The sequence below is a fragment of the Polistes dominula genome, unplaced genomic scaffold (assembly GCF_049000335.1).
Source record: "Polistes dominula isolate Pdom_NZ unplaced genomic scaffold, Pdom_raw_medaka contig_82, whole genome shotgun sequence".
Lineage (NCBI taxonomy): Eukaryota > Metazoa > Arthropoda > Insecta > Hymenoptera > Vespidae > Polistes > Polistes dominula.
The window spans coordinates 3962740-3981619 of NW_028301046.1; the positions used below are offsets into that span (position 1 = coordinate 3962740).

General features: G+C 27.3%; 3 protein-coding genes across 4 annotated transcripts; 1 reads left to right on the top strand and 2 right to left on the bottom strand.

The window, feature by feature from the left end:
* Positions 1-1790: 1790 nt before the first annotated feature.
* LOC107074544 (uncharacterized) lies at positions 1791-4253 on the top strand. The gene is made up of 2 exons (XM_089175362.1): positions 1791-2818; positions 3262-4253. Exons 1-2 carry the CDS (start codon positions 2375-2377, stop codon positions 3607-3609), a joined length of 792 nt encoding a protein of 263 aa, XP_089031488.1. The 5' UTR covers positions 1791-2374; the 3' UTR covers positions 3610-4253.
* Positions 4020-12789, bottom strand: LOC107074681 (post-GPI attachment to proteins factor 2-like). Of its 2 annotated transcripts, none has more exons than XM_015336342.2 (5): positions 12671-12789; positions 11464-11783; positions 11113-11380; positions 10650-10847; positions 4020-10493 (listed from the first exon to the last, which is right to left on the bottom strand). In XM_015336342.2, the coding sequence occupies exons 2-5, from the start codon at positions 11644-11646 to the stop codon at positions 10360-10362; spliced, it is 783 nt and encodes a 260-aa protein (XP_015191828.1). In that variant the 5' UTR covers positions 11647-11783; positions 12671-12789; the 3' UTR covers positions 4020-10359. The 2 variants fall into 2 exon arrangements, with proteins under 2 accessions (XP_015191828.1, XP_015191829.1); XM_015336343.2 differs by lacking the exon at positions 12671-12789 and adding an exon at positions 12409-12628.
* Positions 12790-13042: 253 nt separating this feature from the next.
* On the bottom strand, positions 13043-14830 carry Rbm13 (RNA-binding motif protein 13). The gene is made up of 8 exons (XM_015336076.2): positions 14693-14830; positions 14553-14592; positions 14429-14475; positions 14199-14342; positions 13813-14125; positions 13472-13732; positions 13320-13397; positions 13043-13238 (listed from the first exon to the last, which is right to left on the bottom strand). Exons 2-8 carry the CDS (start codon positions 14565-14567, stop codon positions 13101-13103), a joined length of 996 nt encoding a protein of 331 aa, XP_015191562.1. The 5' UTR covers positions 14568-14592; positions 14693-14830; the 3' UTR covers positions 13043-13100.
* Positions 14831-18880: the final 4050 nt, after the last annotated feature.

Consider the following 18880-nt stretch of genomic DNA (forward strand, 5'->3'; position numbering starts at 1 on the left):
TGGGGGTGATTTAAAAAAATGTAACGGAACGGCATAACAAAAACGGGCCAAAAGTGATGTAAAAAGAGAAAAAGAGACAAACATATAGGATTGAGCCTGCGAGAGAATGAGACAGAATATAGCTATATAGTTTTTCCTATTCTCGGTCTCCTCTTTATGCTCTGCTTCGTAGTTATCGCTCTTGGTTGTATATGTGTGTGTTTGTAAGCGATTGCATACTACGAAACGTAGACACATATTATTTCGATCCTATACCTGTTTGTAGGTAGGAGCTATAGAAGGGAGAAGAATAAACAGAGATAAGCACGTAGGTATTCGACAAAAAAATAGGGTAAAAACGAACCGACGGTCGAAATAAAGAAAAAAGGTGCGTGGTCTATTTTTTTTTTGTACTAAACGTGTCATTTCTTTTCTATTTAAAAATGTTTCTATTTTATTGACCAATTAATACTAAATTCGTTTTTTCGCAAATATTATAATTAATAATTATAAAAAATATAGAATATAATAATTGTATTGTCTGCAATCATTTACAAAAAAAAAATGATTAAAAGATACATCAGAGAAAAAAAAATTCTTGTGTGTAGATCACACGTGTTAGAAGTTAAGCCTTCAAGAAACTAAGTTTCGAGAGAATAAGACGAATACAGATTATCAGGTGTAGGATAATTGTAGGATTTATTTCTTATAATATTATTATTATAATATTGTTACCACATTCAAAAATTATTTTACGTTTTATTGAAATATAATACATAACATATTACAGAGTAAGCAAGTTCTCAATTTGAAGAAATGAGACGAGTTGCTTATGGTAACTAAAAAATGTATGGTAATTAAACACCACTCTGCGTGCACGAAATGCATGAAAGCGTTCCGTAGAACTCTTTGAGACTTCCCTAATATTTTCTTTCTGCAGATGTTCACGACACTGTTCGGCGTTAATTTTCGGTCGAAAGACACTTGAATCACAATTCACAATATCCAATTACGAATCATCTGAATAGAAAATAAAAAATAATGTTACAAAAGTGATCTACTGAGATTATACTTGTCTAGTATGAGTAGAAAGGATTAAGAAAGAAATATATTGATTGGAAGCTATTTAATGACTTACGATGATCGTTTTCACTATTTCTAACAGTGAACGCATTAATACCCGCATTAGAGATATTAATTTACACATTTAATAAGGCCTTCTGGCGTGCACGAAATGCACGAACACGTTTCATTGAACTCTGGAATCTTCCTTATCGTGTTTTTCTGCTGAATTTCACACCTTTTTCTCTAGTTTGCGAATTTTTTATATTGTTAAATAGATATATACAAAAAAAAGTCTTCTGGCCTAAGCGAAAAGCTATGATGAGGGGAAAATGAGATAATTTAAAATGGGAAATAAAACATGTGATCGTACCTAATAAATGGTATAATAAAAACTTATTTGTTCGTTAAAGAAAAGCTTCCCTTCCTAAAAAACCATAGTTTATATTAGAGTAGAAATATAATGTTTATACAAAGTATAGTAAGTACTATTATTACTTAGTACTAGTATACTAGTACTTATACTAAAAAGTACTACTAGTACTACTTAGTACTAGTATACTAGTACTATTAGTACTTAGTATACTAGTATTTCTATACTTTGTATACTAGTATTATTATACTTAGTATACTAGTATTATTATACTTAGTATACTAGTATTTCTATACTTAGTATACTAGTATTATTATACTTAGTATACTAGTATATTAAGTAGTACTACGTACTATTTAATGAGTCTTGTGAACTAGCCTAGTAAACGAGCCTCGTAAATGAGCCTCGTAAAAGGCTTCATCATTCATCATTCATCATTTATCATTCATACCCGTAAACGAGGCTCTTTAACGAGACTCTTTTACGAAGCTCGTTCACGAGGCTCTTTTACGAAGCTCCTAATATCCTATATATATAATAATATCAATATAAAATATATAATATATTATAATATAATATAATAATAATAATATCTACATATATATATATATAGAATTAGATATATTTAATTGTTTGATCAACAATATCAACATTGTATTCAAGAAAAATACTGCGGTTTAGTATTTCCCATTGAAATTTGTTTCTTTTTCATACTTTTTTAAATTAATTTTTTGTATTACTCGATCATTTCAAATTCATATGTTTACGAATCGAATTGATTTTCAATTTCGATTTAATCTATAAAAAATCATTGTTACAAATATCGATTTGTCAATTTTATGTACTCATAACTTTCAGTTTACTTCACGTTAAACATTTTTATCTCAATGTAATGTAATCATTTGATTTTTCCTTTTTTTTTTTTTATTTTACGTCCTCGTATGATCAAGGATTATTATTATGTACGCGGAAAATTCGGGCGAAATCGATGAGGAATTCTTCGGCGCGTTGGCGTTGTTACGTTCGAACGATGACGACAGTACTGAGAAACTTAGGAAAATGTTAGACGAACAAATTGAAAAGAGATATGGTAAAGGTAAAACGTTGGCTGTTAGAATGTCTAAAGAATTTTTACAAAAAGAAAGTACACGTTGCAAAACTTATTCCAAAAATTCACTCAAATTTACATCTGAAAATAATTCAGAAATAAATAAATCTAAAATGGTTGAATTAAATGTCAACGAAGAAGAAGAAGAAGAAAATAATGATGACGATGATGATGATGATGATGATTATAATAATGATAAGAATGTTGATGATGATAATGATGACGGATTGGAAAAGATCGATATACCAAGAATCTCAATTCCTGATGACATCCCAACAGATGGTGCACTTTGCAAGGTTAAATATCCCAAATTTCTTTTTTACATTAAATTGATCAATAGAAATTTTTTTTTTGCATATGTTTATATAATATTTTGTTTATGTTTTTTTGTATATATTTGAATCCAAAAATTGTTCAAATTAATTCTCGTGATATTATACAGTAGATTGATAAAAATCAACTAATTCTTTATTTGTAATAAAATATTCATTTGTGTGTTTTTCATGCAAGTACATAACTTTGATGTAATCCTATTTAAAAATGTTGACCATTTAAAATATCAACAAATTATTATGTATATTGAAGAAAATTTATATAATAACTCAATTATAACGATCTTATAAATAAACATATATTTATAAATTTAAATATAAAAATATATCTCTATATAGATGTTTAATTATAAATATTATGTTACTAAGAGATATAACTATTGAATAACTAATTAAACGAATCAAAGATATGCAACGGTACGAAGTTGGGTCCTCTGATATTGCTTGAGTGCCAAGAGTGCCAAGAGATCTATCATCCCCTTTGCCATAATCCAGCGGTCATCGATATAGACGTCTACGATCCCAGACTCGTTTGGCGATGTGGAAAATGCGTCGAAGTTAGAGTCTCCTCCTATGAGACTCCTCCTCCTCCTCCTCCTCCTGTGCCACCTCCTCTTCCTTCTCTTTTAGAAGAAGATCGTAAGGATGATGTTAAAAAAATTGCTAACAAATCTTCCAAAATTGTCAACGTCGAAAAGAAAAAACCTTGTGTTAAGGTGTACGGAAATGAAAAAATGTTCAAACGAAAACGTTGAAGAAGAAAAAGAAAGAGAAAAAGAAAAAAAAAGAAAAGAAAAGAAAAATATTGTTCTTTTTTCATATTTTCTTTTTTCTTTCCTTTTCTTTTTTTTTTTAAACGTATTTATCAATTATTAACACTTTAATATGGCCGCTCATACAACATGTGTGTGATAGCCGGAACATTAGCCGTTATTTTATTTATAACTTTATATATATATTTGTTGTTTTTTGTTTTATGTTAATTTTGTCGTGAATGACAATGATGATGAAATGAAAAATAAAGTTTTTGTAAGATTAATTCTTGAAAAATATTACCGGGCCCCACAACGTTTGACTGCGTACACGTGCGACCATTAAAGTGTTAAAATAAAACTTGTGGAATTGAATTTGCGAATAGTCAAAAAAACAAAAAAAATGTTCGATATTTTCGAGATAGATGTGTGGTAGATCTTTTATTCGATTATCATTCGTTTACACATACTTCGCTGCTTTGCAATCACAAAAATGCAATCTCTCATAAGAATCATTTCTCATGGAACATTCTAATCACAGCACACAGGGCAACTTACTCTTATTAACTAGAACAAATATCATACAACTATAATACAACGACGATAGATAATTCGCGATTCTATTATATAATATATACGAAAATAAATTTAATTTTAATTACAAATATATAATATATATTTTGAATGAAATTAAATAATAATTTTATCAACGAACGAATCTATCGAAAATTTATATTTCTCGATGAAAAAATTTCATCACAAAAGAAACAAAATTTGCAACATCTTTTAGTCTTTTTGTCATCTTTTTTTTTCTTTTTTTATTAAAAATAATTAACAAAATTGATCTCAAATTTGACGATGAAAAAAACATTGAAATGTGTCTTATCTGATTGAAAACATTGAATAAACTTACCCATTATTATTTATTATATTTTTCTCATTGACATATTCGATACTCTTATCAGCTTACTTATCTAATCATATTGCGCAAGTGTTATGAGAATTAAAGAAAGTATACATTATATAAATTTCTTTCTTTCCCTTAAACACGATGATAATAACATTAGATTTCTTAAACTAGTTTAACTAAATGCTAGAATTAAATTGTCGTGAAGTAAGTGCCCTGTGAACGAAGAAAAAATCTATGTGTTATATGATAAAGATCAAGATATAGATCAACGATGATATATCGATCTAATATGGCGATAGGAAGGAAACGATGAATGAATTAAAATTCATTTAAAACGACCAACAACTGAATAAATATATATATATATAAATATATAACAAGGAAATTATATAATATAATTAAAAAAACAGGACACACAAAAAGAAATTGTTTTATGTAAAGGTGATAAAAAATATCTTTTGTGCTCTGTTATCACAGAATCGTTTCCTTCGTTTAAAGAAATTAATAAAACAAAAAGATAAATAAAAAATTTGGTTAAATTATTTCAATATCGAAAGAGAATGAAAAGCGGTGGTTCCCATTGCGGTGCGTTATTGAATTTTTATATGTTCTATTTTTTGTTTCCTCTTTTTAATAATACTTTATCATTGCCAAGTGAATTAGGTACACACACATTTTTTTTTTTTTATATCAATAATAAAATCGAAAAATATATACCCGTACCTCGGAGATATAGAACATTATATGTATAAATATATATATATATATATATATATATATATATATATATATAATGTAAATTTTTCAGAAAAAAAAATTGCAATTCGTAATACGCGTGTATGAAGTTAAATCAAATGTTTTCCTTAAAAATGAAATTTCATTTCAAATTGTGTCTCATTATATTTGTTATTCATTTTCAATTGCACACTCTTGAATATTTTTTGTCTTTTTCATTTTTTATTTTGTTAAAATAATCAGAATTTATTTGTGTGGCACGAATTCGCGTGAATTATTTGGGCAGATGCGTTTGACGTTTGATCTTCGTCTTAAAAAAAAAAAAAAAAAAATACCCTCTTAGTATATTTTTGTTATTGTGTTTGTTTTAAACTTGGCATTTATAGTATATATATAATAATAATAATAATAATGAGGGATACACATATGTAATTATAATTTCTTCTTCGTACGTCATAGAAAGAGAACAAGAAGAAGAGAACAAATTTAAGGATTATTTTCAATACACGTTCCGCAATTGGAAGATGATTCAATCGATTAGATCGATAAGCGTGATAAGAAACAAACAATATACATATATAATACATTAATAGTAAAGATTACAATGTGCAAACGCACATATACGAAAACATGCGTACGATCCTGTTTATAATACTTTAAAAATCACTTTTTAAAATGTGTACGTGTACGTGTATGTATTTCTATGTGTTTGATTAATCTTCTATCTTTGTTTTTTACTTTGTTTTTTTCTTTCTGATTACCTTTCATGTTCATACTTTATTTTATTACGTGCGCGTTTAATAAGCATGCTCTCTCTCTCTCTCTCTCTCTCGTCATTTACACTTTCCTAAGGAATTATTCTTATCGAAAAACACCGATGCGTGTTTTTCTTTCTGATGAATATACGGAACACTACTTGCATGCATTCAATTATTCAACGCTAAAATTATTTTATGAGATAAATTTGTTCTATTCGTATTTCTATTTATTCGATTTGAACTTAAAAATAAAAAGAAAAGAAAAAATAAATCAACATTTAAAGATGCATGCATAATTATATATATATATATATATATATATACTGTAATGAGATATTATTAATAATACTAACATAAAAATAAAAGAAAAAAAAAACACAAAAATAACATTGGAACGTGATTCGTTTCATTATCGACAATATTTTAAAAATGATTCTATCGATTTCATTTTGTATACTTACAATTATCTAACGAACTATCGTTTTCCCCATTTTTTATCTTGTTTAAAAATACGAAAGGATATATTGAAAATAAAATAATACTCGATCGTTCTAGGCATAGTGTGTGCTTATTTGGAAATACTTTTAGTTTTTTACTTTTCTTTTTTTCATACTTGCTCGTTATGGATTTATCTCTCTTTCTCTCTTATTGTGTCTTTATCTTTATCTATTTATCATTCTCAAACGCGTGACAGAGATTCAGCCTAATTTTTGCCAGACTCTACGTGCCAAGTGAGTGTGACATCGATTAAATAAAGATTTTGACACTCGTGTCAAGGATCTAACTGATCTCTCGATCATTGTTAACTTGGCACTCGATCATTATCTTTCTCTCTCTCTCTCTTTTGTCAATCATTTCAATCATGCCAAATTTCTTTCTTTTACTTTGTTCAAACACAACGTAGTGTTGTCATACTTTGCGAGTCCAATCGCGTATTATATTTGCTACAATAAAAATAATAATATGCAATGATAATTAAAATAAACAAAAAAAAAAAAATAATAATGAAGAATTAAAAAACACTAACGCGATGACGATCAAATTCGTATTTCGTACATCAACCACCCTGTATCAATTAATTGTAATATTTCTCTCCTTATATACTTTTGTTTACAAATTTCTCTTTTCTTTTTTTTTTTTCATGTTTTTTTTTTTTTATTTAACAGAGATAGAGAGCTTAGATCTGACACTGAGGGAATGACACTGTGATATGACTATTCAATCCTTCCGTGCATTATTTTTCTCGTCGTGTGAAAATGTATTCAAAATTATTTTAGTTCTTAAACAACACCAGGTGCACGGCAAATTGCATTTTCATATATGTATAATATACGAACGTATAATTGTGTGTGCATATAAGTGATTATATGTGTTGGTATGTATATATATATGCACAATGACTCAAAGAAATATTCGTATCCATTCCCTCATTGTCAATTTTAAACAACTGATATTTGTTTGTAATACAAAGTTTCAAAATTCTTATACGAAGAAATCTATTTTAGGATTATTTAACCTTTCAAAATGATATGAATGTTATTGCATAAGAACATTCGATTGTTTGTTTGTAAAATATACTTTTACGTAAGATGATTTGATTTTGTTTAAAAAAACAAAAAAAATAAATAAATAATTTATTTAATTATTATTTATTCTTAAGTTTATTCCCATATATATTTACCCCTTTGAGTTAATTTTTAAATATTGCATTACGAGTAAATTTAATTGTTTAAAATTGACAATGGAGATACGGAAACTCCTCCTCTGATTCACTATATACATCGGTATGGTAAATACTCATGCATATATATATGTATGTATGTATGTATGTATGTATGTATATACATGCATATATGCTTTACACGTGTATGTATGTATATATACTTATCGATATGGTAGCGTTCGATATCAGGCACGAGAAACAAGTGATTCATTAAAGATCTTATCACTGATAATAGTTTACCAAGCATTTACAATTTGATATCAATATGAAGCGCAAAAATGTAGATTATTATCATTATTATTTATATTATTATTATTATTATTGTTATTATTATTATTATTATTATTATCTTTAGTGCATCACTTGGCACGGATTGACGGAACGTTGTAATAACATTGAATAAGCCGATCATGATCATTGGTTACTTATCATTGATCATTTCTCATTTTCTAAATGTTAATGACAATGAAGAAGAGTACAAAAATTACTCTTAACAAATGGCAATATTTAACCATGACGACATTTCGCCGAACATTATTTCTTTCCATTTTCTTTAGTTGACAACATAAATTAATTGCATATTGCATATAATTTTTAGAAAGAATTTATATTAAACAGTGATTAAGAAAGTAATCTAATCATCGGTTGACATAATACAATTATTAATATCATATATGTGTAAACCAATGATTTACAAAGATAAGTAAAAAAATGATCTTCTTACGTTAATGTGTTGAACAAATTTATAACTTAAATTACTTTCAGAATCACAAGATTGTACACATATAATACAAATACATAGGCGAACATGTCGGTGGTTTATTGTTTAGATAAGTAACCTAAGAAAAGATTCTCATATTAAAATATATAGAGAAATAGTAAATCGTATTCGTGTGTATAAAAATGTGCAAAACAGATATTTTTTTTCTAAATTGTGTAAGATAAATAACAATCTATAGTGTATAGTATGTTAATGTATCATACGTATCAATATTTCAAACGGAAAGCTTTTGAAGTAATACATATATATGTATGTAATGTATGTATGCATGTATCCATATATGTATATATGTAAGTAAGAGTTGATTTTGTTGAAACTAACATTTTGTAAATGCTTATATCCAATACCATTGTTCTATAAAATTCTTGTGCTTTTCAGGAATATACTAATATAATCTTATATGAATCGAGAGAACATTGTTATTATTTAACAGATTTCTCTTGATTAAAAAAATTGAACCACACACATACAAATGATTGTTACAAACATCGTTTCAAATTTCATCCCTTGGTCAGATTATACAATGAGAGATCGCAAAATTATTTCAATTATTTTGTTAAATATTTTGCGATTCCTCTTCGAGCATACTCTTCTCAAATAAATTTCTTAATAATCGTTAAAACGTGACAATTCTACTGAAATATCGAATACTATGTGTATATATATACATATCAAGTATGTATATATGTACATATATATGAATTATAAATATTTATGTGCTAGAGTTAAAAACATAGGAACTACATCCTAAGCTTCTCGTATGACGGTTACTTCTCATATTTTAATAATAATTAGTCTCGTAAATAGATCTCACAGAAATCATTCGGTTATCTTAAAATCTAAACTTATAAGCCCTGTTTCCTACACGTATTACATATCAACTAGCATCGATGCTCATTCTCCTCCAACAAGATATTAATTAGAAGATATTTTATCAGATAATATTATACTTAAGATCTTTTTTTTTTCTCATTGCACGTTCATTTGATGAATCGTCAATTTTTCATAGATTTAAATTACATCGACATAAATGCAATATTTTTCTCTTTCCTTCTTTTTTTTTTTTTTTGTTCTTTCCTCTCTTTCTCTCTCTCTCTATATATATATGTCTCTTAACAACGAATTTGAACATACAAAATAATGTTTTCTCTACTTTATATAAAGCGATTGAAAAACGTAGCGACTAGACTTTATGCGATCGACTAGAATCACCACTTTCAAAAAATTCTCTACAAAGATAAACTTTTTTCAATTCTCTTCCAAACAAACTTTTTTTCTTATTTTCTTCTTCTTCTTTTTTTTTTGTTTTTGTTTCTCGTTTATTATTTTCTTCTTGTTCCGTAACGACGATGGACCTTTTTCTTGTGAAAAAATTTCAATTTACGTGTGCTAATTTCTGATCTTACTTTACTACATACTATACGTGCTGTTTATATGTAATACAACTTCATTAATTATAGTCACTACGATGTTTTTCTTTTACTAATTAATAATTGTTATTGGAAGGCCATTAGAAGATTCATCGACAAGTTACCAGTGCCGTACTTTGAAAGTGCTACATTTCTTTCTTTCAACTTATGTTAATAATAAAACATAATATCTAATGATAATTAAAATATAATAATCGAAATAATGTAAATTTTACTCGTTATATATACTACTATGATATAAATAAGAACGATAATAAATTTAAACAGATCACTTTATACATCTTAAGAAATACTAAAATTTTCATTTAATTTTCTTCATTAAAAAATAATAATAATAATAATAAGTTATAGCACTTTCAGGTAATGGCAGTAGACACTTTAAGATGAGAATCAAAATTATAAATTATTCTATAAAATTAATCCACTTTCGTGGCAGGTAATCCATAGCCAACAACCAGTTGTTCTTTCGGAAAGTCTAAGATTACTGTAAAATGAAATCCCATATTCGCTGAGGCTATCACATATTCGCATAGTGAGAACCAGCTAAATGCTAATAGAAAGAAAAGAAAAAGATAGAATAAGATAAGTATCAGTTAGGAAAGTAGACTTTATATATACATGCCATAATGAAAAAGCATCTATGTGACAATAACAACTTATATAAGCTATAGAACATAATGAATAATTAAAATAAAAATGTTCTTACCTAAGTCATGACATAAGAGTCGATGTTTTAAAAAGAAGATAATGAGTCCCACTGTACTGATTATGCTTGTAACAAATAACGCTTGCTTGTACTGAAGACTTTGTGCATTGGGAGTAACAAGACGGCCTAATCTTACCGTTGTCAACATATATGTAAGAGAGCTGATCATGAACATGATAAAAATCTTTTCATGTACAGCTGAAAAAAGTCAAAAGAAACAATAAATGTTAAATCGATAATCAAACTTTTATTTTACATTTAGAAGTTAATACTTTAATTAACTTTACTTAGTTCTAATTAGAAGCAGGTTTGTGTTACCATCAACAAGGTGAATCATTTGTTAGCATCATCTTAGATAATTGCATGCAAGGCACGTTAATTAAATTTTAAATGATACTACTATGTCATTGATTCACCTTGCATTCAATAAACTTAATAATATGTAAATAATGTTTTTACTTACGATAATTCTCTCTGTTTGAAATATATGTAACGCCGCTTAAAGCAGCTACCTCAGCAATGTTTAACCAATAGCATAAATTTAATAGTCTGCAACCCACAATTCTGCTAGGTACATCTTCCAAGGATTTGAGTATTTTATAATAATACGAATGATATACACTGGCGATAACTAAACGAGGTCCAATATGCAATGCTATGCTAATACGCCATAAATATCGTTGAGGAGATACACCAGTAATAGCAGAAATCGATGGTAGAACATTGTAAACCTGAAAATTAATACATATATCAAATAATTTCTATTAAATAATATACATTTTTATAATATGTTGATCTTGTTATTTGTACGTACCCTGCAATGCGTTTCATGAATGTCATCCTGTTGAAAAATATATGCTGTGACAAAACAAAATAGCAAGGAGAACAATGGTAGGCAAACGGTGAACATACATAATTTTTTAAAAGATATTACTAAATACACAGAACTTTTGCTGCCACCAACATTGTTAAGCTCCATACTGGTATTGTTCATCATTTTGGCATTTAAGAGTATAAAGAGGTATTAGATAAACTTATGTTATATTACCAGATAATAATACATGATTGCTTTTAGATCAATCCTATTATTTAAAAGTGCGTGAAATCGTTCTGTGTTTCATGATGATATGCCGCCTATGGAAAAAAAGAAAAAAGAAAATAAAAGATAAGATTTCATAAGATAGATATTTCAAAGAATTTTATCTTGATTTTAATTGAAAACAATAAAAAAAAATATATATATATATATATATCTATATTAAAAATATGATAAAAAATATAATTGAAATTGAAATAAAAATGAAAAATAAAAATCCACTTATTATGACAAGTAAATAGAAACTTAAACGTGTGTTAGTTTGAAAAAGCCGGAGAAAAAATGTAAAGGGAGGCAAAGAAGAAAGAAGGAAGTGTACAATAATATGTATTATTTCGCGCCACACACATAAAAATTGTTAAGAGATATGAGGTGATACAATTCCTGTCTTTTTTTTTTTTTTTGGAATTGATTTTGTGGATAACCTACTTTTTCTATAAATAGCAAACAAAAGGCTACCATCGCGGTGTGAGCACGTTCATGACATTTTGCTACGGGCAGTGCATCGTCCTTCTCTTTTGGAAAGAAAAAAAAAAAAAAGAAAAAGAAAAAGATACTAATAACCGGTGCGACAGTAGTATCATTAACAATATTAATTTAATTCGATAAGTATCAAATATCAAATAATATATTTGTAATTTGTGTTTCTATTTTTGAACTTACACAAAAATGGTAATCTATCGATTCAAAAATATCGACGAATACATAATTCTACTCAACACTGCAATATATTTTCTTGAAATGATATTTAAAGAACAATGGATTATGTTAAAAAAAGAAAAAAGCTTAAATATTAAATAACGTGTGTTATTCGATCAAACGTAATTTGCAATGATTACAATGGACAAAAGGAATTAATAAAATAGAACTAAGAAAAAGAAATAATAAACGTTAATAACTAGTAAATGAATAATTTATCACTTACTTCACTTGTGAATTGCATGTATCGTCTGCTAAGACTTACGAGATACGGTAATCTCCATCAAACCAGTCGCCATCTGCTTTTATTATTTTTAGGGCGCTTCCAATCAATTTAGCGCCATTTTTAAATTAGCTATTTGTCTTATCGTAAATTACAAATTAAAAAAGTGTTGAATAATACTAATTTAGTTCTTTTTTTTTTTTCTTACATTATTTTTATTATTAATTATAAAATATATTTTTATATATATATTTACAAACTAGATGGGAAAATAATTTTTAAAAGAAACAGTCCATGATTATGTACATTGAAAGATATAAGAAAAAATTAAACATTATTAAAGTTAAAGGTACAATAATAATGTAAACAATCATGAACTTACTTAATTTAGTTTATTGAAAATATAATTAAAAGAATTATTTTGAATATTTTTCTATACTTTTTGTTTTAAAGGAGGTTCATTCTCAATTTCATATTCAATTTCAATTCTTGGACGTAATCTTTTCTTCTTTTGAGATTTCTTATCTGTAGTTTTCGATCGTTTTGCTTTACTCGTTGATGGCACAATTTCCTAGTAAAAATAAAAATATTATTCATGATTTTCTTATCCATATATCACTTTTTATATTTTAATATTAGAATATTTGTTTACCTCAATATCTTCAGTGTCTGATTCAAAACTATCAGATAATTCAGTTAATTCCTTTTGACCAGAATCGCTATCTTCATCCTGTACAAAAAATGCATTAGAAATGATATAAATTAGAAATTTATACTTTACTTGTTCAGTTTGATCGTTCTTACCATAGATGCTTCATTAAAATTGTATTCTTCGTCATCATCATCATCATCATCCTCATCATCACTATCTGCTTCTACGTATCTTGGTCCATTAGCTATTGCTCTCCTTTCATCTGCTTCCAATTCCACTTCTACTTCCTTTTCAATATTTCCTCTCTCCTCTTCCATTTCGCTTTCCGCTTCACTCTCATCTTCACCTTCAACTTCAACAGTTTCTATAGCTTTATCAAATACTTTTTGCGGGAAGTTGTAAATTTCATTGTACTGTAAAAGAAAAATTTAGAATAAAACATCAAAATTATAATTAATAGTATATTAATAACATTAGAAATATTTGTACTAACAACTCCTTGTTTCAATCTTTCCATAAGCTCCCTTTCGATAACGTTTTCTACTTTTGCAGCAATAAGAGCCTTTTCTTCTCTACGTCTTTCACGTCTTTCAATTTTCCTAGAAAGTGGTACTATTTTCTTCTGTCTCCTTAATTTAAGTTTTCTCATACGTATGAGGTATTGAGTTATCTTAAGAAATCTTTGTTTGCATTTTGCTTTTATAAAACCTGGCCAATACAATAAATTCTCATTGATTTGATAGATAGCTTTTTCAAAATTTCTGGAAAGTTTTACTTTCTCCCACATATTCTTTGGAAAATGTACTCTAAAAAATATGGATGTTAAATTATTTATGGTAACAATTATTTTGGTATATGCTTAGAGAATTAATTGATTACCTTTCAGCAGTTCTCATATACAAATAAATAATACCATTTTCTTCTCTAATGGTTGCATATTGACTATTTGCAAGAGGGCATGATGACCGGCTGCATAATCCAGTTAGGTTATATTCATTTCTACAAAATCTCTGTGTTTTGGTGCTATTAAGAAAATGATTAAATTTATAATAAATTATTATATGCATAAATATATAATACAATTAATATATAAAAATGTTTATACTTACTTCACTTTAAATGAACAAAAGGATTTATTGATTATACTCCAAACAACCTATGAAAAATAAGAAAGTTAAAAATGTATTTTTATATTAAAATATTACAACTTTATAAATGATTTCTTTTACTTACATCGTCGTGCTGCATTTTGCCTTAGGATATAAATACTTTTCTAAAAAGTAATTATTTTCACAATAAATTATTTGATAATATTAAAAAAAAATATATATATATATATATATTCTTTAACACAACCCACGTGAATTGTTCACCTTAGCATATCTGCAGATTGCACGAATAGGTTAGGATTTCAATGAATGTTTTATAAATATCATCGACAGATGGCGACACAGTCAAGATTAGTGTAGAAGTATAATGGACACGCGACAAGGAAGGGATTTAGGTGTTCGATATTTACCATATAATTATTGTATAGACCAGTTTATTTTTTATAAGGTATCTTTTGAGAACTTTTTATAGTCCTTGTCTATGTATTGCAAATTTCACAGATGTTTTAATCAATGTAATGACGACATATACTCTATAATAAAAAACTTAACCTTTCCATTCCTTGTGTAAAGGTGCAATAATGTAGGGACCCTATAGGAGGGATGCGCCATGTACATTGCTGGGGGACAAAAACTCGTGTAGTCACGTGATTGCGCGCGAATAATTCAAACGATAAGTTATAGGTTAGGTTTGTACATTTATACTTGTAATTATTAAATGAGTAAATTAAACTTATACTTATAGAAAACTACTTAAAAAAAACAAAACAATTAAATATAAATATCACAATAAAAACTATAAGTATTCCAAACTTAAACTAACCACAGCCGTTAATACATACTAAAGATAAACATGGCTGCGCGATACAACCGAAGCTGTCCCCCCACATTTTCAGCCTAGCAATGTACATGGCGCGTCCCTTCTATAGGGTCCCTACAATAATGTAGGGATCCTGTAGGAGGGATGCGCCATTCATATTCAGCTCATGTGCCATTGGCTGAAAATTTTGGGGGACCGCTTGAATTTATAATAATTTTTTCGTGTAACCTATTCTATTTTAATATAAATTTTTAAATATCATTAAATATAGTTCATTTTTTTCTGTATTTGATGCAATTCATTATTTCATAATTATTTCAATGTTTGAATCATTCGCGCGCAAAATCGAGTTCCGGTCCCCCAGCAATGTACATGGCGCATCCCTCCTATAGGATCCCTACAATAATGTACATCGTCCTGCCATCTAGTAACTAGATGCAGAAGTTAAAACTCTCAGTGATAAGTTATCAAAGAATAATTTTACCATCTGCAATTTACGTGCACAACATATTTTTATATAATAAATTATTATTTGTTATTGCGTAAATCAGCTATTTTAATCAACTGACGTTTATATATCTAACTCCATTTGAATTTGTAGGGAAAATACATTTTTTTATTTATTTATTCATGTAATATCGGCCAAGCATTCCCATACATTTGTAGAATTATTATCTTAGGAGTAAAATTGTTAATTATTTGAAATTGTTGTTGACGGTCGGTAAGTAAGCCTATTAAGGTGCATTCACAATCAATCAGTGTCGCCATCTGAACATAATCGATGTACTTCACGATTCGATAGTACCTATTATCGATATTACATGTAGAAAATATTTTAAGCGATTTTTTAAATTAATCTTTTTCATAATTTTTTAAATTTATATCAATTTATTTGCAATAATACAAGAAGTTAGATTTGTAATTTTATAATATGACAAGAAAAAATAAAAAGCTTTCGAATAAAAAAGGTATAAATTGTTAAAACAAAATTCTCTCAAAATTTGTAATTAGTTTTTTATAAAAGAGTTAAAATACTGATTTGAATTAAAAAAAAAAAAGTAAGAATCGTGTAAATATTTTTATCTATTAAAAGGATTTAATTAAAAATACAAATGAGAAGAATTATATATATATATTTATTATTAATTTAATGAGTAATATATAGTTTATATATATATATATAAACATTAGAAATATAAAATTGAAAGTGATTCGAATAAAAGTATACATATTAAAAAAAAAAAAAAAAGGAAAGAAAAAAAAATACGAAGAAAGTTATAGAACGGTCCCGCGTTTTCATTGTCTTGTAATCCCTTTCAGGAACTAATCACCGGATAATGGACGAATTTATATTCGCGTGCGGTGGTTGGCGAACCCTGACAACGGTTAGACGTCATCCTGTCACTACTTCGATCTTTTCGCGACATCGTTCATGGGTAAGTCAAGTTTCTTAATTAAGAACTCTTCACCCTCTCGTGCTCTTGTCCAACGATGAAGGGCGAATGAGGGGGTAAGTAGGGACGGTCAGGGAACATGGTGGTCGCTTAAACAATGCCGACAACTTTTCAAATCTTTTGTTTTTTTCTTCTTCTTCTTCTTCTTCATCTTCTACTTCTTGTTCTCTTTCTTTTTCTTCAAGCTTTTTAAGCTTTTAAGTCCAATTAAAATTTTTCTAAGATCTTTAACTTGTTAATTGTTTGTCAAATACTTCATCAAAGAGTTGTCGCTATATATATATATAAATTGTTCATTAATTAATAATGTTTATTTTATTTGTTCTTAGAATTTTTTAAATATTATTTAATTATTTATTATTATATTCAAATTGTTTTTATGTGTAATCATTATTTAATTACAGGTATCCCTCTAACAACACGGTTTCCCTTTCACACGATTCACAAATTGCGGTAAATCCTCCAACAACACGGTTTCGCTATAACACGATTCATAATTGCGAGAACCCTTCTACAATCCTATAAAACGGTTTTCTTTCCAAAAACCTTTGTACAACACTGTACTTTTACAGCCGCAGCGAGGCTTACCGTCTTAAAGATACAGTGTCGCGGAAAGTATTTCTTTTTATCTTCATAGACTGAAAACAAAAGTGTCTCACGTTGTTGTGAACTGAAAACATCAACGTTAAATGCGTGTTGGAAGAAGATATGGTTCTCTTCAGTTAAAATAGAAAACGTGCGTGAATCGTCACAAAATGAAATTGGTTGTATATCAGAAATTGTTAAATCAATCAGAGGCGAAGGTTTTGTTGAAATGGCTATTGTGGACGTTCAAGGTTTATTAGTGGAAGAAGAAGTTGACGAAGCGGATTTGATGGAAATAGTATCCAAAACTGTAAATCAAAATGATCTTGAGGACACTAGTACTGATGAAGATTGTGCTGTTAATAAGTTAACATTAAAAATATTACAAGATGGCCTAAACTTAGCTGAAAATCTCGAGTCATTTTTCTTGAATGCAGATCCTTCCAAAGAAAGGAGCCAAAAATTCAAAAGGAAGCATCAAAACTGTTTAGCTTCATACCAAGAAATTTATAATGACCTGGTAAGAAACAACAAGCAAAGTAAGATTACAGATTTTTTAAAGAGAGAAGAAGATATAAGAACTTAGAAAAAAAAAATACCGTTCTGAAAGTCAAGGCGATATCATTCCACCGAAAAAACGTTCCTGGTTGAATTAATTGAGCAGTGACGACGAAAAAATAAATTAAATTAAAGTTGCGTTAAATTAAGATAATCGTTTTTGTTTTGTATTGTTCATACATTTATACTTTTAATAAAAATTAAGTTGTTTATTTAAAAAAAAGAAAAAAATATTTGTTTTTACAAAGTTTTCGGAACGTAACCCCCCTTTTTGCATTGGCTCTGGGTCTCAAACAACACGGTTTCAAATAAAACGGTATTTTCTAGGAACCTATCTACCGTGTTATTGGAGGGAGACCTGTATACGTTTAATTATTTATTACAGATATATTTTTGTATAGTATCACGATAATAAATTATTTTTATATTTTACACAAATATTTAGATATATGAATATATTACATATACATTATTATTAAATTACTATGTATATCTTTATATTGAAATATAATTATATACATATATGTGAGAAAAAAATATTTTATTAAATTATTAATAATCATAGATATATACATTGTACATATACATATAATATCTATTTTACTTTATTATGTATTGTATTTGCAATATTTAATTATTTTTTATATTTATTATTTTATTAAATATATATATATATATATATATATATATATATATATATTTTAGTTTATTATATATTTGTACATAATTTTTTACATTTAATTTTTTATTATATATTTTCTCTTTCGTATATATTTTGTACATTTTATTAAAAAAAAAAAAAAAAAAAAAAAATATATATATATATATATATATATATATATATATATATATATATATATATAACCAGTAGATATACATTGTATATACTTGTACTCTCTTTTACTTTATTATTTGAACTTACAATTTAGTAAAGCTCGTATATTAGAGAAAGACACGCGAGTACTTAAGCAAGCGTTAAGTCGAGAAGTTAGTCCTTACTTAAAATAAGAGTAAGAGAAATAAACGTTACGGTTT